The sequence below is a fragment of the Anomalospiza imberbis genome, chromosome 8 (genome assembly GCF_031753505.1).
Source record: "Anomalospiza imberbis isolate Cuckoo-Finch-1a 21T00152 chromosome 8, ASM3175350v1, whole genome shotgun sequence".
NCBI lineage: Eukaryota > Metazoa > Chordata > Aves > Passeriformes > Viduidae > Anomalospiza > Anomalospiza imberbis.
Genome location: NC_089688.1, coordinates 6,055,868 through 6,078,396, shown reverse-complemented (window position 1 = coordinate 6,078,396; position 22,529 = coordinate 6,055,868). Strand labels below are relative to the sequence as shown.

Sequence of the window (22,529 nt, the reverse complement as noted above, 5' to 3'; positions counted from 1 at the left end):
ATTCAGTGTGAGAAGTGGTCAGGGAGGAGCCAGGCAAAATCCTCCCATGGAGGTTATTTCACTGGGAGAGCTATCCTTGCCCACACAGGAGTCCCCAGAGGTGCAGGTGATGACTGTCATTGCTGCTTGGTCACCTGCAGTTATCTTGGAAGTTTGGAGGTGTTTGGCAGGTTATAGCTGGACTGTGATATGGGAAGGTGTTCTCATTGCATCACTCCTCTTAAAGATTCCTCTTAAAGATTTTAAGGTCATAAAGATCCAGTTTCTTATTCCTCTTTGTGGTTATTCCTTCGTTGTTCCATTGTTTCTGTTGCTTTTGGACCTTTTGAGAGATTCAGGGTTTTTAGGTAGTTGTGTGGTAAGTTCATTTCCGTCTGCTGAAAACTGTGCTCTCTTTCTTTGGGTTTTTATTAGAACAGGCAGCTCTGAGCTGTGTAGAGCCTGTCTGACCTGCAGATACTGGTTTTGAAGGGTGAGCTACACATCTTTGCTTCATCTACACCTGTGTTCTCATGCCTATACTGCAGAAAGTCACTGCCAGAGGAGTAGAACAAGAGAAGGAGAACTAGATCTTAACAGCTGGAGGGTCTTGGGAGGTCAGTGAACACACTGCCCTGCAATTGTCAGGAGACCTCCCATCACAGGGGTCAGAGCTGTGCTCATTCAGCACCACACCAGTCCCTCAGACACCCAGATGCATCCTCCATTACCTCTGTATCGCCTGCATATTGATGATAATGGTCAAAGCCATGCATACAAGCAATGATAAACTAATTGTGATATGTGAATCCTCTGGGAGACCCCTTAGTAACAGAGGGTTATGAAAGAAGGCAGAGGAGCGAGGGCACCGTGTGGGAGAGGAGCCTGATGGACAGAACCCTGCAACTTCCTTCATTTTCTCTCTGTATTCCAGATAGCTCCCTTGCTCAATTTGCTACCCACACACCAAAGCATTGTCCCATTTTATCTGGTTCCCCTGGTACTTCCATTGCTTATCTTACGAAGATCTGTGTCAACATTTATCAAAACAAATGGCAAGCCTGGGACCTTTTAAGTAGTTTTTTTAGTTAATAAAACCAATCTTCTACTTCTGTTATGTTAAAAGTACATTATCTTTTTATTACAAATTCTCTACAGCTCTGTCTGTTTTCCTTCTTGGCAATTTCATGACTGCTCCAGTTGATTGCTGTATGGAGAATTACAAAATCATTAAGGGTGGGGTTTTACCAGCTGACTTACAGTACAAGCCATTTCTCAAAATAACCACAACAGTGCAATACTGATGTGTAATTTACGTCACAGTATGTTTTTATGAAATAGTTTGTGGCTTATTCATTTAGATCTAGAACTGAATATGTCTTCTTTTGCTTTTTAATCAAGCATGCTGCTTTTTTTTTTTAACTTTTTAATATTTTCCACTCCGAGGCTTGGCTTGCTTCCAACTTACCAGCTACATGGAGAAGGAAAAAATTGATTTTTTTTTTCCTTCGCCTGCAGTTTAACTGCAAGTGTGTTTCCCCTTTGATGTATACATTTGTGTTAACTGCCTCAGAAGAAATGGTAGATGTGTGGTATAATATATTGCACGAAGGTAAAGCAGAGGATTGATAAGAGATGTAAAAGTTTGCAATTTCAAACCATACCAAGCAAGTGTTTCTGTTTAGCCTTCTGTGCTGGTACATTTCCTTTTTAAAGATTACTTTCTGTATAATGTCTTGTAATTAGAACAGGAAATCATTGAGTAACTGTAAGAAGAAAAAGAGCACTTAAACCGAAAAGAAATTTACCTTCTGAGAAATTATATTCAGCTCTTTTTCCCCTTTTTTTTTTTCTTCCCTTCACATTACTGAGTTGTTAATGATAGTAACAGATGTACAGACCCTTATCTGTATCATTGTTCTGCTTGTGTTTTCACGGAGGGGAGGGGGGGATTGGGCCAAAAAAGTCATTTTCAGTAATACAAAAAATGAATGGACAGAAAATGGGAAAAGCCTAATTACAAAAAATATTCTGTGTCACAACAGAGTAGCAATTAAATTGAAACTTCAATATAATTATCAATAACAGTCGAGCCTGGAAGGGTGCCAGGCGTGTAAAGTTGGTGCTCAGCCTTTATGTGGTTGCTAGGAGGACGGCAAAAAGTATAAAGCTTAGAAAAAGGAATGTCTAATGTAATAAAGTAACAGAAGGTAGCATAAATCATTGTGAGAGCAGTTCATATTGACATTATTTTACTTAAATTGGGTCGAAACTAGACATTTAGTCTTACAAGAGGCACAAATTCATATTTCTTCTGCAAGAATAACTCTGTGCTTTCTGGGAAGAAGTGGAGTGTTCTTTCAGAGCACCAGTCTCATACATATTTGGAATCTTTTAAGCAAAAATCTTAAAATGTTTGTTTCTGTTGGCATCCAAATGCATTTGCACTAATACGATTAAAAGAACTAAAGGGCAAAATACTTGGCAGCTTTTTCAGTTGAGGTAATTAGGTACAGGAAGGAACATGCATAGTTTTTCCATCAAGCTCTATAAAATCCTGGTGTGAAGGTCTTTTTAAAGAGAAATAATGCTTACTGATGTTGAGGGTAGATTATGGCAGTTAGCAATAACATTATAGGCTGATGTTTCTGAAACAAGCAAACAAAAAGCATGTTACAGGGTTTTTTTTCTCTGCTCTCTCTGTAAATAGTTCTGGCTCTAGATGGATTTGTTAGGAATTCTTTCTTTTAACAGGCTTTATTTTTTTTCTTTTGGAGCTTTTAATTGTCTCGCCTTACATATTAAAAATGGTTGTGCTGATTTGAAAAGTCAGTTCTTGCATAGATTCATTGTGTTTGGCATTTCATGCATCTCTTACTTACAAAGACAACTTGAAGAACATGTAATCCAACATAAATGCCAGGCTGTGCCAAATCCCAGCTCTCTTTACCCCTTGACAAAGGGAACTGTTGGATTATATCTCTGCAGATATAGGCAGTGCTTGGAAGGCAGGGGTGGAACTTTGCTTCCTAATTACAGTTTCTCGTGTTTTCAGCCCTAAAATATAAAAATAAATGAAAAGTTGATGTTGGAGGGGTTTATTAAAGCACACAATTATGATATAAGCATAGGATTAGAGTAATTTCAGTTGAGCCTCACAACTGTAGCAGAATACTGTAGGTACTATCTTTTACCATGTTATGTCTGTTGAATCTAAAATGAAACTCAGAAATACAGCATCTTGGTTTCCTGATATCTCAGCTGTATGTTTATGGAAGTCATATTGTTTTTCTTAATTTTAATGGAATGTGATCCACATTTTGAGCTTCGCTTCTCCTAAGAGTAAACTCTTTCTGATCATATTTCTGAAAAATACTTGCAATATGCACTAAGTCCACCATTAAATGGCACGTGTGAGATTTTGATAAAAGCAAATAATAGTTCGTCTTCGGGCTTGCATTTTTTAGGGATTGGTCTGCTTTGATTTCTCTTTTCTCATGTGGGCGTGGTTGAGGAAAAAATCTTTGTTCCAGGAACACTGTGTTTGTCTTTCACTAAGCAAATTTTCAGTTTATTCAGCCTTTGTTCGTTCTTCGATCTATCTATTGAACCTGGAGTAAAAAAGGAAAGGAAACAAAAGGCATCACAGAGTACTCACAAAGTACAATTGGAATTGCACAAGCATGTATGAAAGTGATCCTGTAAAAATTACTTGGTTTTAATTTATGCCAGGGGGTTTGAGTTAAGTCGTCAGTTGTCAGGGGTACAAAGTTTGTGTAATTCTGCGCAGGGACTTGCAGCACATTTGTCTAGAAACTAATGGTTTACTACAAAGGCACTTGGGACATACATTTATATACACCCTGTTTAAAAAGCTGACCACATCCTGGAATAAGAAAAGTGCTGTCAGATCGACAGATTCAGCTCACCACTATCTACACAAAGGTATAAAGTAGTAATAACTGTCAAGCAGGCGTACGTGAAACTCTCGAAGGAGTTAAAGGACAGATCATGTGCTTGTTAATTCCTAGAACAGTTTTCCTGATCTGATTTTTAGAGTTTCCTAATAAAGAAGAGAGAGCCTTATTCCCAGGAGCAATTGGCTCAATCGTGCTGTTGTGTAGGCTTATGGGATACTTGTTGAAACAAAGAAAAGCATGACCACATCCTTACTGGCCAAAAGAGGTTTTAGGGCCATCAGTTCTATTTTCTTAGGAAAGTAATGCCAGTGCTGTTTACCAAAATATATTACCCGTACTTTGTTTTTTTACTTTTTTTTTTTTCTTTTTTTTTAACAAACAGTTTTATCTCCTCACCTATGTCAGGATAGTGGTGAGAGTTCTGAGTTTTTAAAAGTGATGACTTTTAGGAGCTGTGCTAGTAAAGGCAGTGCTTTGCAAGTCCGTCTGTCGTGTTGATTTTTTTTTACGGCATTGCATTCCTCTGCAGTGATGACATTCTAGGTGATATATCTTCTTCCAGAGACTTCTTAAAATTTAGTCTTTTATGTGTCAACATTTTCATTGCCTCACTTGAATCTAGATGAGTTGTGCCATCATATTTAGTTGGGGAGAACTGATTTGAATTTTTTTTCAATGTCTGAAGTGATTTTTACTTTAGGAGTAAGAATGATGATTTCAGTATTGGTAATGGGATTAAAGAGTAGACCTTTTGTCTCTGGCAGAAGAAATAGCTGAGTTATTCAGTAATCAGAGTAGAACAGAAAACAGTAAAGTGAATGCTGTTGCTTTGTCTTCATTGGCATGCCTGGAAAGCCATGTTCAATTATGTACCTGAGGAGATAAATGAGCATAAAAAGAAGTGATTCAGCTAGGGATACAAATTTCTCATGTTTGTATCCCTAGTTGAGTTTTCTTCCTCTTAGGTTTCCTTCTGGTTATATGATGACACTTGATTGTGATATTTCAAAATCTGCCACCTTCATATGTGATATCATCTAAACCATGAAGGAATGGATAGCTCTGAGGTCTAGATTGCTTTATATTTTGAGCCCAGCAGCACAAGCTGTTCGAAAATTCATTTGCTTGTTGTGCTCTGTAGGAGTTAATAATTATTGAGTCCTGCTGCATTTGCAGTTAATGTGAAGAAAGTTGCTTCCACCTCTTGGGGTTTAGCAGCAATGACCAGGTTGGATCAGCCCACCTCCCTGGCCCAGAGGTCCTTCAGTAGTTGCCAGTATCAGGGACTTGAAAGGAGATGTAATAGCTGTGTGCTCTGAGGCTTGTATATTATTATTTTTAAAAGATGTTAATTGATGTAAACATGAGTATAGTAAAGCTATATGGGGAACTGAGTAAAAATTACAGATAATATTTCTACTGAAGCAGCCAAATTGGCAAAGTATGGAGAACACTTTGATTCAGGCCCTTGGCCAACTTCAGCAGAGCAGTGTTTTCTTGCTCATCCAGGTAGTCCTTTTGAGTAAGTATGGGGAAACGGAACAGAAAGGCAGAAAATAACCTATTTTAATAAACTTTCTTTAAATTACTGGTTTTTAACCTTTCTTTCCAGACCCAGTGTGCTATAAAAGTTGTGTTTTGAGAAAAGATGAACTTACTTCAGAAAAATTAATTTTTCTGAAATACTTGAGTTACAGCTCTTGTTTTGTGTTTTTCTGATATGCTAAGAGGTTTTTTTTCTTTCCTTCCAGGTGAGGATGATGAAGATTCAAACCTTTTAATTCTCAGCTACCCACAGTACTGTCGATACCGTTCCATGTTAAAGCGCATTCAGGACAAGCCCTCGTCAATACTAACAGACCAGTTCGTTTTAGCCCTTGGAGGCATTGCAGTAACAAGCAAGAACCCCCAAATCTTCTATTGTCGGGATACATTTGATCATCCTACCCTAATAGAAAATGAAAGTATATGTGATGAGTTTGGTAAGTGCCATTACAGCTATTTTCTTTTCCTCACATAGCATTTTTCTTCTTTTAAGTATCCACTGATTTCCAAAGGGAAGATGAGATTCCTTTGAAGTGAACCTATGCTATTTATGATTGAAATGATCAGTACCAAATATGCTCTTTCTTCTCTGAGACTGAAGGCTTCTGGCCACTGGTGATCTCAGTATTGCAACTTGAGTTCACAATCAAAATAATGTTACAGGGGTGGAGTGTAGCACAGTGACTGGGTCTGAGTGAAACAATTCCTTGCCTGGAAGTTCATCTACCTTAACCATTCGCCTATAGCCTGTCTTCCAGAAGCTCGACAGTGTGTGTTAGTTTTTTGAAGTCGTTGTTGGTGCAGTATGCTAAAAGATGCAAAATAGGAGAGAGTCCTGGCATACCCCATTGCTGTTGCAGAGCACTTGTCAGCTGTGCTCCCAAGGCCCTGTAAGAGTGTCAGCTGTAGCTGATGTGTTTCTGGTCATCTTGGAAGGTGGGCTTGTTCAACATGGGCTTTGCCATTGCTAGGAGCTTGAGTTTATGAGAGCAGAGATACTTCTGGGAGGTGACCTCTTAATTCAAGAGGTATAGAGAATACTCCGCAGCTCTAAAGGAGTATGCAGCCCCTTAGAGCTGGGGGAAAGGACTCCAAGATTTGACACCTGATAGCAACCAGGTGATTTCACACAGGGTTTTTTTGGTGTCAGATCATCCCAACAACAGCAGGTGCGCTTTGAATATGTGGCAGAGCGCATGTTGTGTAGACACCCGGAAATGGATCCAGTGTAGTTTCTTTAGCAGCGTACAGAATTAAGTTTTATGCCCCATATCACCAGATGGATGAGTTCTGTGGCTAATGCTTGCAAAGTCTGCATGGTGGTGAGTACACCCTGGCTTGCAAGACCCCCACATTTCTGCAAGGAAGCTCCTGTAGTCTCTTAGAGAAAAAAATTCTGCTGATGCCCTTAAACATTTAATAATGAGAGTGAGAGGGAATGTTTCTGATGGGAGAGTCATCTACCTGTTTCTCTGAACTCGAGCACACTGGCTTTGAGCTTGGTGCCCAGCTCAGGCATTGTTGTGTTGGTAGAGAAACCCTGACTCATCTGGTGGCATTGGGGCATTTTGTAAGGTAGCGCTGCTCTGAAATCTATTCCCAAAAGGCAGACAAGATCCTTCCTCACGTGGTGTTGTCACTGGAGCACATGACTGCTGAGAGTAGTTTTAGTTTTGTGCTGTCAAGATTTTTCAGAATCTGGCCCGAACTGTCAAGTCTGCTCACACTCACACAAAACATTACAGGTTTTGAATGAACTATGAATAAAAGTGTTGGTTGCTCCTGGGGGGTGGGGGTGGTGAAAAAAATGAATTAAATGCCCTGGAAGTTTGGTCCAATGACACAGTAGTATCATGTTGGTTTTTATTTACTCTGAGCTCAAGCTCAGAATATAAAGTTCAGTTGTAATTGACTCTCCTTTTTATGTGGGAAAGGTTATTTTAGGCTTGAAGGCGTTTGATGAGCCTACCATCTGCTTTCTGTGGAGTATTTTATTCAGGGTCATTCCTTGATTACAGGTTTGTTGAAATAGTTGGATCCATAATGCAAGTGTATCATGGAATATTAGTAATAGATGAATCAAAGAGATGTGGAATGATGCAGAAACTACGCTTAGTGAACCATAGCAAGTGCTTTGTTCAGCCTCTGGAAGCAAACTATGCCATTCTCTTGACCTTTGCGAGGCAATTATCTCATTATCAACCAGAGACACAGAATTCTTAGCCATAGAAATTAGTAATGTGTATTTAAAATTTTGTTTGGCTTAAGAAACAGATTATTTTTAATCCCTATTAAAAAAAAAAGAGCCACAAAAAAATCCCCAAAAAACACTGTTTAAAAGTATTTATTATTAAAATAATGTAAAACTTGCAAGCCCTGCTGTTTTAAGAAGGAAAAGAGTGGCCAGTGTGTGGTTTCATATCTGCATTGTAAAATGTATGGTGTCAATTATGCTACCTTTGTTGAAGACAGCAGGCAAAGTACTAGTTTATCCTTTTCTTTGCTGGCAGGACAATAAAATGTACAACACTTAATTTTACAAACAGTTTACATTGATACCATGTAGAGTGATGTCACATGTGGAAGGTGATGACTGCTAAGGCTAATCAGAGGCAGGGTGGTACAGTAGATAAACAGATTACTCTAAGGCACTGGTATTTATCAGTCAAATCTGAGGGGATACCAGATTACAAAAATGGTGACTAAAATTCTGAAAAGGTGTCTATAAGGAGATCCAGACACATGTAGTTTGAAGGTATTGCCTCTCTCTTACTTGGAAATGAAATAAGTGTGCAAAAGGAACAAGATAGGAGTGTGTATTTCACCATTTTTACCTGAAATTCTCCCAACTCTAAAGCAAATACAAAATTTGGGAAATACATTCTGCTGATGTCTTTATGTGGGAAGCACTGAGCACTGGTTTCTGAGGTGGATGCCAAGTCTTCTTCAGAAGCATTGCTTTTGAGGCAAGCTGTACACATTCTCTGTATGTTGCAACACATACAGCATGTCACAAATGAGCCATCAGAAACACCTTTACAAAGAACCCCCAGTATGTAAGCTGTTGTCCTTGTTAGGCAGTTTTAATAGACCAAAATGTTTTTCCTGGAAATATTCTCTCTACTTTCATTATAAATTTATGACAAAAAAAAATTGTTGAGCTCTGACTTGTTCTCATACTCTTCGCCTATTTTCCCCTCTTCTGTAGGGTTTAACAAAAATAAATAAAGCAGGAAATGAGGAAGAAGAATTAAGTTTTGTTGACAATAAATACTGTTTTGGTGTGGGACTTCTTAAAGCAGATGTATGTAGATGCTATCTGTCAGCTCCCACAGGTATGGCTGGGAGGGATGCAGCAAGGCTTTGGGCAGCCCTGTGTGCATGTTCTGTGTTTCCATGGAGCCTCTGCGAGGCTCAGGCTGTGCTAAGCCTCCCCTGCAGCTCCAGCTTGGGCTGCCAGAGGTGTTCCCAACACCACAGCTACCTGTGCTTGCCTCCGCCCTGCGTGCCCACTGCTCTGTGCCATGTGCCCAAGTGCTTTGGACAGGAATATTTGGGACCAGTTTTCTTGCATGGTCCTCTTCTGATTCTCCTCTGGTTTGGTTCAGTGTGCCACAACATCCCATCTGGGGGGCTGCTGGAGGAGCAGGATGCTGAGGAATGGGCTCAGCAGCTGGAAGGCTTAAACATTTGTGTGTATTTCTTTGCAGCCTGCCACAGAAGGACTTGCTCTACATCTACATGTGAGTGGGAAGCCTCCTGCTCCCATTCTCGTTGATATAAGCACTGATTAATTAATCCAACTGCCTTGGAGGGTTCCCCTCCAGAATGCAAATAGGCTCAAGAGCTTGCTTCTGTTCAGAAAGCAGAAGACATAAACCATGCTTGGATATCTTGATAGCCCAAGTTCCTGGCTATCACTGCAGTCAAACTGCACATATATCCCTCTCCTGAAATAAGAGCAATTAGAGGTCCTCACCAGTGTGAAGCAGTCCAGGTGGATAATGAAATGAGCATGAGCAATGAAAATGAACAGTTCATTTCTCTTCAACTCAAGACATTTTTCAAAATCTTTTTCATTTATCAGCCTCTGGGGTTACTGTTGCTGAATAACTTTTGTAAATGCATATCATTTACTGGCGTCTGCTGTGTGGTCATACGTGCTGCAAGAGAGAAAGAATGAAAAAATTAGGTTTCTAATAATTTTCATTATAGAGCAAAGTGATCTAGCTGGAGGCAAAGCTGCCTGTGAGTGTTCAGAAGGCGTATCTGAAGGTCACTGCACATAAATCAGTGTGCACTTGTTGCTAGAGCAGCACATGTCCTCTGTGTTTGCTTGTCCAAAAAAGGTGACTTCAGTTGCCAGGCTTGTGCCAGCTCCATGGCATGGAGTGGCTTCCAGGGTGCATCAATGAGCCAGGATCTTTCTGTGATCCAGCTGTGGTCTGGGTGATGGTGAGTTTCAGCTCCATCAACTTCACCAGGTGAAAATCTCACACAGAAGGATTTGTCATGGTGCTTTGCTACATAAATATTATAAATCTTGTCTGCTAAAGATGAATCCAAAGGATGGGCTTGCTTTTTCTATAAACAGGTGTATGAGAGAAAACTGAATACCTTATTTCTTCTCAATTTTCAAAATCTGTTTGGTAAATTTTAAATCATTCTGGATTTTTTTTACAGCCTGCTGGGTCAATATGCTGTTAAACATTGTGTTCGGTCCCTGGAGTACTGTAAACACATGTTCAAGCCCAAAAGGTTTTGGGTTTGCATGTAAAACCCATTTTTTAAATGAAACATTTCATACCAAAAAGTGAGAGAACTACAACCTACTGTGGTATAAATACATTTTTTTTCTCTGAAAAATTAACCATCTTCTTCAAATTGACCATTGGCCATAACATGAGCAATGCAGAGGGAAACTGCTCATTGAAAAAAAACATGTGCAAAAGGGTCCCTCTTATCTCCTCCGCATCCCCCAAACCAAACTTAACGATATATTGCTTGCTAGGGGAAAAGTTATCTACATTAAAATGCAAATCTCAAAACCTTCAGCAGCTCATCTCTCCCTGTAACACAATGAAGAAGGCAGTGTTCCTCACTTCCAGGGCTGGCAGGGAGTGGTTGGGAGTGAGGGGTGACTTACCAGTCCTCCAGCTGCTGGAGTTTCTGAGCCAGCAATTTTAGAAAGACTTACCCTCCTTCTTGTCATTGGCCAGGGAAGCCATGGAAGAGCAGCATTATGAAGGAGAAAGGACTTTTTAGGGATGGGTCATGTGCCAGAAAAATTCTGTGGCACGAAAGCTGGTGACTCCAGGGTATAGAGTGGTACCATTACTCCTGGTGTAGCTGAAATTTGGTCTTTGCTCTCATTATGCATCTTAGTTTACAGAAGTTTGGGACTCACAGATAAAATCAGTTGTTTGGGGAAAAAACATAACAAAATAAAACCTTGGCAGGGGATGAGTCTTTAAAACAAACAAAAAAAAAGGACGGAAGAATGTTTTCAGTCTAAATGAAATACAGTTTTCCTGTTGGTAACTTATTTTATTTGTGTGAGTCAAAGTTGGCTTTTCTTTTTAAACTAGCTCCAGTACAAAAATTGTACTGGGGCTGACTGGGCGTTTTTTTAAAGTTTTTCAGCTTGATGTAAAGTATCAGCTTTATTGCTGTTGTCTGTTTTGGCTACCTGCAGGATAATTTATGTGACATTCAGAAAAACCTGAAATTTCGATATGGATGCTTCAGGCTTCTTTGTTTTAATACAGATGTGATATTAGAGTGGGATTGGTGTTAGTGCTCCTCTGCAAAGATTGGAATGTTTAAAACATTTAGAACAGCGATAGGAGGAGTATGGAGACTTTTTATTAACATGGGTACTGGGACCTCCTTAGATGGAGCTTTACGGTGGCATCTCCAACAGTCTGAAAAATATGCAAATTTTTTCCAAGGTCTTGGGCAGGGTGGCTTAGCTAAATATTTCAAATTTTAGGTCTCTCAAAACAAAAACAGGACATAGCTGGAGGGGAAGTAGTGATTAATGCATAATAGTGCTATATACAATACAGATAAATGTACGTTTCCTTTTCCCTCCCACCCCACCTCTGCAAATACAAGCTTTTAGCTTGAGAAAGTGAATCTGGAAATGTTCTGGATTCTGGTCAGATTTCTTTCTTATTTAGTTAATTCAACTGTAGGGCAAGATATTAATGATCCCCAGATGTTGTTTATAATGATTGATTTTTCAGTTGTGAAAAAATATTTGGAGGGGTTTTTTTAAACAATTGATATTTTCTAGTGTGCTCTGCAGCATTTGAATAAAATGTCTGAAGGCAGAGTTGTTTATGTGCCCAGCATAATTGCTTCTGTTAAGTGATTTCTTCATTCTTAACATTTTTAGCTCTAATTGCTTTTTCCCCATACAGCTAAAAATAAATATTTGCAAGTTTTGCATTCTGTCACTCATTGAAATGCATAAAATATTTGTAGACTCGAAGCAAAAAGGCACTGATAAGGGGTCACATTCTGCCTTCCTTAGTGGCGTAAATCCAGCATAACTCGATGCACTTCTGTGGCTGTTACTCAAGATTTTCACCAGTTAACCAAAGACAGAATCTCACCCAATGTTAATAGCAAGCTGTTAAGTGAACATAAGTAATATGTAGTAAAGTAAGATAAAATACCTTCCTGTCTGCAAGAACCTCAGTGGAAACAAATGCTGTTAGCTTCTACTCCTTTCTGGTTTTTTAGTGCGTTTGCACTAGCAACTGTAGTTGTAACCAGGATAAATAGTAAGATAGATTATTTTTTCCCTATGTAATCAAAACTCCTTGATGGGGAACACTGATTTTATTTGGGTTGTGTGTTCTCGCTGCCCTCGGGAAGGCAGCAGATGCTGAGTGGAAGGGCAGGTACCGGTTGAAAAGCTGCTTCTGCCCGTTGCCCCGCTGTCCCTTCTCCGCCAGGGCTGGTCGTGGCTGTCAGCCCTGCACAGCAGAGCAGGGGAGCTGCAACATCCACCGGTGTCACTGCCAGAGAGCTGCTCCCATGGGAGGGCACTTGGCAGTTTGGTGTGGCTTCACCTCTTCAGGTGCCCTTGGGCAGCAGTCTCGGAGGCAGGGGGCTTACACCACAGGCCTGCAGTGACTGCGAGGGGCTCTGACCCAGCTGCTGGAGAAACACCAGGGCTGTGAGCCATGGGGTGCCCAGGATGGCCTGGGCTGGATAGCTCTGGACTTGAGGCGCTCACTGGACAGGAGGTGAGAGATCCCCTCTCGAGAGTGCCTGTGGCAGAGGCAAGGGCCTGGCTGTGCTTAGAACTTCGTTTTATTTTTTAGCTTAGTGACTACGTGATGGTATTATGGGGTTTACATGTTTTACCAGACAGAGTTCAGCAGAGAATTAATGTGTAGTTCTAGCAAATGAGAGTTTGCAAGTGAGCTGTTCTTCTGTGCCTGATAAATGGAATGCTATGGGTTGCATAGCATGCATTTTGTCATCTATTATACAAGCATCCTCTTTATTGGTGTCCATTCAATAAATGATTGTAGATGTACATTACTAATTCCTTCCATATCAGATTTCCCCTTGATGGCTGGTTTTACAATCCAGCTATCAAAATCATGTTTTGTGATCATAGCAAAAAGTAAGATGGGCTGTGTTCATCATATTTGTGAGCCATGTCCGTCAGTGGTCTCATTTCTGGAGCAGTCTCTTTTGCCTCATACGCTTTCATCAGCACATCCTTGTTTGACTGTTCCCCTGGTTTCTGGGCCTCCCTTGGACCACCAGGCCTGCTCAGACTCTGGAGCTGTGTCTCAGAACTCTGGGCCCACTGGCAACCCAAGCCTCGTGAGCAGCATCCCTGAGGTGTTGGGGCTCAGCAGTGGCAGTGAGCAAGGGAAACCTTTATGGCCAGGGAAGGGCCCCTATTCCCGTACAATGGAAATGTGGAGTGGTTTGTGTCAGAATATGGTCACATTCTTCTGATTAAACCCACTCAAAAAAGACAACATTGTAATATTTTCCAATGACTGTTTATCATGAATTACGTCAGCCTTAGTTTAAATTGCTATTATTTCTCCTTAATGCTTCTTGGTGCCTGCATAATTTACAGCATTGGCAGCTGCGGGACTATGAAATAACCTTTCACAGCCACCATACAACAGTAAAGAACATGAAGTTTTTGTTGTTAATTATTATGGGACTCCTTTAACTTTTTTACAAAGTGACATAAAATATTGTTGAGGTATTTATGGTTAAAGCTACTTTTACGTGGATCTATTTTGTTTCTGGCTAGTTCTTAACTAAAGCAGTCATTTGTGGTTATTATGCCTAGGGAAATATTATGTCAGAACTGTTTAACAGTATTATTATGTATCCTATGTCATATATTACATGTCAGCACTTGAGGCTGTCTTTCAATAAAAACAAATGTAATTTTAGCTAATGGTCTTTTAGGTATAGGCCGTTTGTAAACTTACCTGAGTTCATTTGAAGGTATACTAAAAAGCTTTGTTCTCCGAGAGTGCACTCGGGTAATTTCATTTTGGCTTGAGATGGAATTTCCAAAATATTTATCATTATTTCAATCAGAGGGTGCTGCCTCTTAAAAGCAAATAGTTTCCCAATACCGAGGTTAATGTACACATTTTAAGGAGCTGTAACTGTTACTCATTACTTTGTTGACTCTTCCCCCCTTTGGAGCTCACGCTTCCCGGGTTCCCTACTGGTCAGGCTGATAGGAGTATCCCAGGCAACTAAGCCACCGAATGATGATACTTCACTGCGCCGCTTAAATGAATAGCTTAATCCGTGGGTGAAGGGGCAGAGAAATCAGAGGTTGAAGGTGAGTTTTAGGTTTCCTTGAAGTTGCATTTCAAATTTGTAAAACGCAAACTTACACAAAGTAAACTTTGAATTAATGTGTCATTCCCCTTGGTTCCAAATACTATGCATATTTTCCAGTACTTACTTATTTAAAGCAAGAAATGAAGCATATAGGGTGTGCCAGAAAGTTTACACAAAGAATGAAAACACATAAATGACTCATGAGAACTTTTTCTGTGGGTTTTTTTTTTCTTCTTAATGTGTAATTATTTAATTACTGGTAGGCAAAAAAAAAAGAAATAAAAAAAAAAATCATGATTTCTCTCTCTCTTTCCTTCCCCCCTGAAATCTGTGCTTGAATAAAAATGATCAAAGCCTCTATTTTTCTCCTGCATTTTCCTCCATGGGATTGCTGGTTTTGGTGACTCTATTTTAAGAAACTGAAACTGCTGGAGAAAAAAAATTCAGTTTCTGTCCCCCCTTAAATGCTTGGACCAAAGAAGTAAAGATGCAAACATGAAACTGAAAAATCAAGCAAAGAGCGGGGTGAGGATTTTGTGTGTTGCTAAGGTGAAATTTAATAAGGGGAACATAAAACTGAGCTAAACTTGCCTGGATGCCATGAGATTTTTTAATATTAGGCAGCATGCTTGATTTCCCTGGAAGTGAGTGAGCATTCTGAATTTAGAGTTGTTTGGCAGGGGGAGGGGGTGTTTCGTTCTCTTTTTCAATCAAAGGCATTTCACAAGCCAATTGCATGTGAAAGGGGAATCTATCATTATGTAAGAATGTAACAAACTTTTCCGTTTAATGAATGAATATTAGGTATTTCAGGAGCCCATAAAAGATGGTAAAAGAGAGAGACGGAGCTGACGTCTGAGAGATTTTAATAAAGATTGAAGTTAGTAGTGAAAAGGTCAAAGTGCCATTTGTTGAGCCCCTGCTTCTGGCATGGTTTCAAAGCTCGCAGTGCTGACCGGGGGGCTGTGATGTGTGTTAATGAACAGTTGTGGCACTTAACTGAGATCATGGGTTGGTCACATGAATATAGAAAAGATATGAGTGAACATTTTCCCCCTTTTTGCAGCAGTTTGGCTCTTGGAAGGACTAAACAATTAAAAGAAATGTTTGAAATGCTTGAACACCACATTAAGTCCCCTAGTCTGTAAGGAAAATGAGCTATGAATAATAGAATACTGCTCCAGTTAAATATAGTTATTCAGAATTGTTTTTAGCCACAGATGTTATGCCATTTTAGAAACTTAGACTAAATAATGTCAGATCTTGTTTGCTTTTTTAGTATGTTATTCATTTATTGGGAAATTCAAAATTTAAAACAGCTGGGAAAGGGTTTGGTGCTCACTAAGTAATCTTTAAAATGTGTACATTTCAGACTTACTCTTACAGGGCTGTTTAGAAATGACTGAATTGTATATTATAGTTATAAAGTTCTGTAAACATGTAGATGATAGGGAAACATGAAATGGGAAAATGAGATCATTTTGGAGCCAAATTTTGTGTATTACAGACTTGATAAAACAGCAAATGGCTTTCTCAGTTTAAATAATTTGTAACTTTCCAGGAACATTCATGGATGCTATGAAGAGTAGGTCTAAAATAGCAGCCGAAAATAATGTTCATTCTCCTTTAATTCTCCCTTTGATGTTTATGTCAAAACGAAGGAGTTAATTTATCTAAGAGTTTCACTGCATGAGTTGGACTGTACAAAACCAATCATGTAGAAATAATAGACTACCATTGGAAGTGCTGTACTATTGCAGTTTTAATAGCTCTTCAGTTCTGCTCAACAATTAGTCCATACATTTTATAGCTGTGTATTTAAGAAACTGGCATACTCAGCAAAATCATAGTAATTGGGAGATGATGCAATGTGGAGAGAAATCAGAGTAAGAAAATTAATTGAAAAACAATGTTTTGTTCAGGTTTGGGTTTGTTTTCTTTTAAAATTTTAAACACTGCAGTGGCAATTGCTGGTGGGTGAGACTTCTGCAGAATGTAAATTCCACGTGGCTGGGATTTTGTGAATTTGCTTTTAAATCAAATTTCAAAAGAGACAAAATAGGTCATTAAAATTCTTGCTATAGTTTTCTCTCTCTGAAATCAGGTGAGGGCATTTAGGGGGATCCAGAGTAGGGCTTTTTCTCTCTATTGGCAATAGTGCTGTTTAAGTTCTCATTATCATCTGTCAGCATCTTTGTAAACCTGATCAAACAGATCACGGGCAATTAGTTTATCATTTACACAAATAGCTTAAGAGACCTCAGCAATCCCTTCTTGCATGTGTCCATAGCCAGTGGATGTTGGTCATTTCTTCCTAGGACCTTGTTTTTATACATAAGTCCTGAAAGTGAAGGCAGATTTTAATAAAAGAAGTAGTGTGGATTTTTTGTGGGGGTTTATCATTGGCAATTATGACTTTTTAGTGATTTTTTTTTTTTAGTTGCTATATTGTCCATGATGGGCCAAAGGTGAGTGAAGTGATGATAGTTTACATTTCAACTGAAGTTTGGGCCTCAGTATTAGCTATATAGATGTGTCTTGGTCTTTTAGTGATCTGGCAGCATTTCCATGTGCTTCAGGGCTGTTGTGTTGGTCATAATGGCATAAATTACTTGGGGTAATGATAGATAACCAATTGACTGGAATAGGAGAGCAGACCTGCTTCTTGGATTAATAAGCAGGGAATAGAGAGGTGTTACTATTCCTGCCTCTAATGCTAGAGGAAATCATTATCAAGACCCTAAGAGCTGACATTTTTGGTTAGTCAAATGATGATGGCTTGCTGCAAAAAGGGTGGTACAATTTCATGGGATAACTGCACTACTTATACTCAAACGCATTATTCTGAACTGTGGGCTTGTAGAGGAATATGGAAGAGCAGGAAGTGTTTTAGAAGAGAGGTTTTGCCATAATTTTATCTTTGTACCTGATTCTGATGCCTGCCCTTTGCATATTCAAATCTGGACAGGGTTCAGGAAGGGCCCAAAAAGCCATTCATGGGACAGAAGACTTGCTTCTAAGTGAAAGACTAAACAGTGTTGCTCCAGTTAGTGCACAGAGGAGAAGACTTAGAAGTCATTCTCTAAGTACTTCTATAAAGAGGAGACCTGTGGCAGTAGAGGTTTCTGTAATTTGGCAGACACATAGCAAGACCCCATGCTTCAAAGTGGAAGCAGGTAAATGAATGCTGAAACTAAGGCATAATTACATAGCAGCGAGGGTAATTAACCATGGTAACAACTTAGCTAGGAGTAGCATAGATTCTTTATTACTTGAATCCTTTAAATCAAGACTGCTTTGTAAAAGACAGGACCCTTACTCAAAGAAGAGATACTGTAGTCCAGTACTCTTCATCCAGTAGTCACTCAGCTGTATAGGCAGTATCTACAGAAGGTAAACAAGGTGCTAATATCCTCCTAATTCCTTCTGGCCTTAAAAACTGTAACTTTATTAATATATGTAGTTTATAGAATCTGGGCCAGTAAGGGCTAGGCTGTGCTGGATCTTGTGTCCATTATACAATAAAACAAACCTTCAAAAAATTTGCTTGCACTCCTAATTAGACAAGGCAGAGCTTTGCCTCGGTTCTTTGGACAGGAGGATGAGGAAGAGGATTATGGAGGAAATACGGTTTGATAGGAGCTAGACATCAGTGTCTTTCACTGATCCACGCAGGTGGTTGTTGGTAGCCTATGTCCTCTTTGTTCTTCCCTGTCTCCATCCACCATGAGCAGTTTTCTGCCTCAGAGCACTGACTGGGCAGTGTGCTCCTCTGCTCTTGTCTCTTGGGGTCTGATCAATCCCTGGCCTGTTCTCTTTTCAGGAGATCAGCTCAGGGAGAATTTCAGGTCCATTTTAGGCAACTTTTAGTAACTTCTGCAAAGGTCTGTCTCCTCAGGTGAAGAATGGGAAACATAATTCAGCATGTCATTTAAATGTGTGGCAACACGCTGCAAGATCATCTGCAGACTTAAGAGTATCTGCTTCATGAGTCTTCCCCGATGGGTCTTTCACGAACATCTCTGGTCACCTTAACTTTGCAATAGCTTTAAAGAGATGTTAATTAAAAAGAAAGTGTTAGAAACAATTGGGTAGTAGAAGAGAATGAATTTATTTGAAATCAGCAGTTTCAGGTCACTGAAAGGGTAAGAGAATATGTGAAAATGCTACTGGTGATCATCCTGCTGACATAAGTGATATCCACAGACACTGCTACTGCTTCAACAGAGAGGTGTGGTGCTATCTTCCACCTCTGTCAGCACCGGGCTGTGTTTCCCTCTGGATTTGCAATTGTAGAGGAAGTTGAACTCCCAGTGAAAAACAGCTGTTTGTTGTGGGGTGGCTTGTTTACTTTAAGTAGGTGTTGATGATTCTACTTCTCACTTCCCTGATTAAATAAGTCCCTTTGCCTTCAAGTCTTACAAACCTCAGCTGAACTGTGATGAGCTGAGCCTGTGTCCCATTATAAACTTTCACAGAGGTAGAGCACAATTTTGAAAAATTGAAAACGTTGTTCCCAGGGTCTTCAGCAATTCTTAGCTCAGTATACCATGTTTAAAATTAGCAGTATAGTTGCCCTCATTCTTTTATAGTATCCCGATTTTGCAGTGAACCATAATAGTGGTACTCATTTGCCAAAAAAGATGGTTCTTCAGGGGGCTTTTGGTGCTGGTTATTTTGAAAGGCAGCCTGTAATTAAGATGAATATGTGTACATTGTGGATGTTTGGTTATGGTAGAGATGGTTTTTTTAATAAAGCAACCCCCCCAAAAAATTATCTAGCTGCAACTCCTTGCAGTTACTTAGTTTAGAAGTTTAGGTCAATTTATGGAAGTCTGTGTTTACTGTCTTTAGAGCTTGGTCATGACATTGGAATGTATTTTGGAAAAAAAGACCCTATAAAATGAAATCCACATTTATGGATAGGAAGCACAGAGCACTTAGGATCAGCAGTGAGACTACAGCATCTCTTTGAAGTGTAGCAAAGAGGAGTACTTGCTGGTGCCATGTTTGGTTTAGAAGGTACTGAATTGATACACTCCCTACTTTCTAACACCGTAGCAGCAGCTGGACCCGATGCAATTAATTTCATGAAAATGTGGACTGTGATATCCCAATGACAGCAGTCAGAAGATAAAACTGGATCCGAAGCACTTAATTTAAAATAAAACTTTATAATAAAGTCAGGTCTGCTAAGATGCTGCTTTTGTGCTGCGCTGCATGTGAGTAATCTGAGTGACTCATCTGGCCTCTGACATACTGAAGCCTTCAACATTCTCAGCCACGAGTGTTGCCCTTCATAAAAGAAATATCCTATTTTTGGTATGGCAATGTCCTCAGTTTTAAAGAATTTTCCTCTTTTAAAGTGCTCATACAATTAATGCCTCATGCATGTATTCAACAATAGTTGCCTAGCAACCATCAGAAATATTCGGGATAGCAAAGGCAGCCAAGATGAATGAGCAGTAACATCAGCTCCCATTTCAGGTGAGCTGGAGGAGGCATCAGGGCTGTCCTGACTGGGTCTAAGCATGCAGATCCATGAAAATCAGACCGTCCCAAAGAAGCAAATACAAGCTTCAGTTGGCACATCAGTCAAAGGCAGAGATGAGGTGGGTCATGCAGCCAGAAGCAGTTGCAGGAGGCTGCAGTTGGATGGACTTCTGCAGTTTCAGAAGCCTAGACCAAAGCAAGGTAACAATGGTTAGATAGGTCACAGGAAGTCAAAAAACGCTCCTTAGTGCCTGAAGAGAGTTTTGCCACCTTGTCTTGCATTTCTGCAGCTAGAGAATGGGCGAGGTTCCTGCTTCCTTTGGCAGGAGCATTTGGCCATGGGTCTGAGCTCCAGGCAAGCCCCGTGGTAGGGTTTGGCTCCACCCCTTCACTGCCCCTGCTTCTCACTTCTTGCTGCATTATAGCTCTGGAATAACTTTAACCTCACACGAAGTTGTCTCATTCTACTGAGTCAAGTCCTTCATGTCTTTTTTTAGCCCTTGAAGATGCCATTTAAATGAAATAGAAATCTTTACTGCAGTAACAGCCCATAACTACTATATGACTGTTTGGATTTTGGTCTTTTTCCCCCTTTTTTCTTTTTTTTTTTTTTTTTTTTTTCTTTTTTTTTTTTTTTCTTTTTTTGTTTTAATCAGAAAGGTTGAAATTAAATGCTTGGTCTTGTATTGGAAGGATTAGGTTTTATCATGGATTGACATATTTAATGCTGTCACAGCTGGTGCTGGTGTGCCATGTCCTGTACCCATCCCTTTCTCTGGATGAGTTTTGGTGCTGTTCCACAGTGGTTGTACCATTGCAGCAGCTCAGGGAGCTCAATGCTTGCTGTTCAAGCACAGGGCTTTGAGCCCACATTCAGCAGAATACACTATCTTGTCAAAACCATTTTAGATGAGAGTTTTAATCTGTATAAGTATTTCCAGTTGTTTTCATTAGACACGTTAAAATTAAAAAGCCTATTAGTGTTGCTCAGAACATTTTTGACTGCCTGCCTGATTTGAAGAAAGTTATGAAATTCTGACATATTCCTGTTGGATAGGAAAACCTGATTTATGATCATCTCTACTTCAAAGGTAAAGGTTAAGAACAAGATTAGGGTCCCCTTTCCACTCATGTAAATCCACGGGAGTCAATTACTTTGAATTGACAGTGCTGTGATTTAGATCAGAATCTGGCATTAAAGCTTTTTGGGGTTTGCTCTTATACCCATCGGCTTCAGTGCCACTTGAGTGCCAACTCTTTGCTTTTGGTATGTGGTGGTGGTATTCGCATGTGGAAGTGCCTCAGGGGCCCCACATAAAACATTGCTTCACTAGCTTTTATGGGATTTTTTTAGATTAGATGGTAAAATACTGAAATCAAAATATGTAAAGGGTGGTTGGGAAGTATTAGGCACACAATGGTAATCAGAATGTGATTTTTGAGTTGGGATATCTCATGACTTAGCTGAAAAGCTCATGTATCTTGGAGCTCTGAGGCTTTTAATCTTTCTGATTATAACAGGCATTTTATTTCTGGCATTGATAGTTGATGAGATATCAAACTTAAAATATGCCATGATCCTATAGTCTGGTAGTGCTTTCTAGCATTGGTGAGTGACTAAATATAGCCAGTTTTGAACTGCTGTGATAAACCTGGAAATAATGTTGAGCAGAAAATTCTCAGACAATTCCATAGACAAATGTGGAATATGAAATTACTTTTCTGGATTGCATCTCGTTTGTAGTGTATATGTTTTTGTGTCCTGTGTCTCTCATCCCCAAGTTTTCCAACTGCTGTCCTACAGTGTTTTGTGGTACAGCTAAATCTTAACTAAGGCATCTCAGTGGTTCATGTTGGTTCATGCTAAAGCAAAAAATAACATGGTTTTTAAACCCCAGCTATTTCATGCATTCCTTTTGGCTTTGTAAACCATTTTGCTTTGTTTTTACAAAAATAAAGTGCATTTTAAAAAACCCATGCATTTCCAAAAATCACTGATTATCTTCCAGTGAGCATAGTCCAGAAACACGCAGATTCTTGCATTGTATTGTGGAATATATTACAATGCAAGAATGAGTGGTATTCATCTGTCATGCATAATGTGGAGGTGATAGAGGAGGAAAGGAGCCTTCTAGAAAGGATTTTTTTTGTTTGTTTGGGGTTTTAAAATTATTTGTTTGCATACATTTGTTTCCTTTTCCTTTAATTTGTCTTTTATTTTCTTTTTTGGTTATTGTTGTTGTTCAGGGTTTGTTTTTTTGTTTGGGTGTGGGTTTTTTTGGTGGGTTTTTGTTTTTTTTTTTGGCTAGGATTTTTTTTTTTTTGTAATTTTAAACTTCTACCAGGCTGTGTTTAATTTCAAGATGGTGTCTTTGCTAGAAACATAATCAAATGTAATATCTTCCACAACCTCTTCATATGCATGACTGCATAAAGCTTGTATAACAGTTTATTATTACAAAATTAGTATAGAATAGCATAGAGCAAACGGGGCCCCTGGCCAAATGAACTAGACAATGAATAGTTATATAAGGTTTTGAGGCACATGTATTGGAACACAAGCACCCTGTATTTTCTTCTCAATTGTCTGCTGTTTGTTAATGTTTCCCTTTCAACGTGATTGCATCTCAATTTAATAGCACTTGCCATTTCAGGGGTTACTGTGCCAGCACTTGCATAGTTACAATCCCCTCTGTGCTGCAAAGCCTGCACGTATATTAAAACTGAACTAGGCATGGTTGG

At 39.5% G+C, this 22,529-nt stretch overlaps 1 protein-coding gene across 7 annotated transcripts in view; it reads left to right on the top strand.

Moving 5' to 3' along the window:
* ARID5B (AT-rich interaction domain 5B) overlaps nucleotides 1-22,529 on the top strand; it is a 118,438-nt gene that overhangs the window by 42,014 nt on the left and 53,895 nt on the right. For all 7 annotated transcript variants that reach the window (XM_068197093.1, XM_068197096.1, XM_068197095.1 and 4 more), the window contains one exon: nucleotides 5,651-5,881. In XM_068197093.1, coding sequence (XP_068053194.1) covers nucleotides 5,651-5,881 — 231 coding nt within the window. The remainder of the gene's footprint in view (nucleotides 1-5,650; nucleotides 5,882-22,529) is intronic.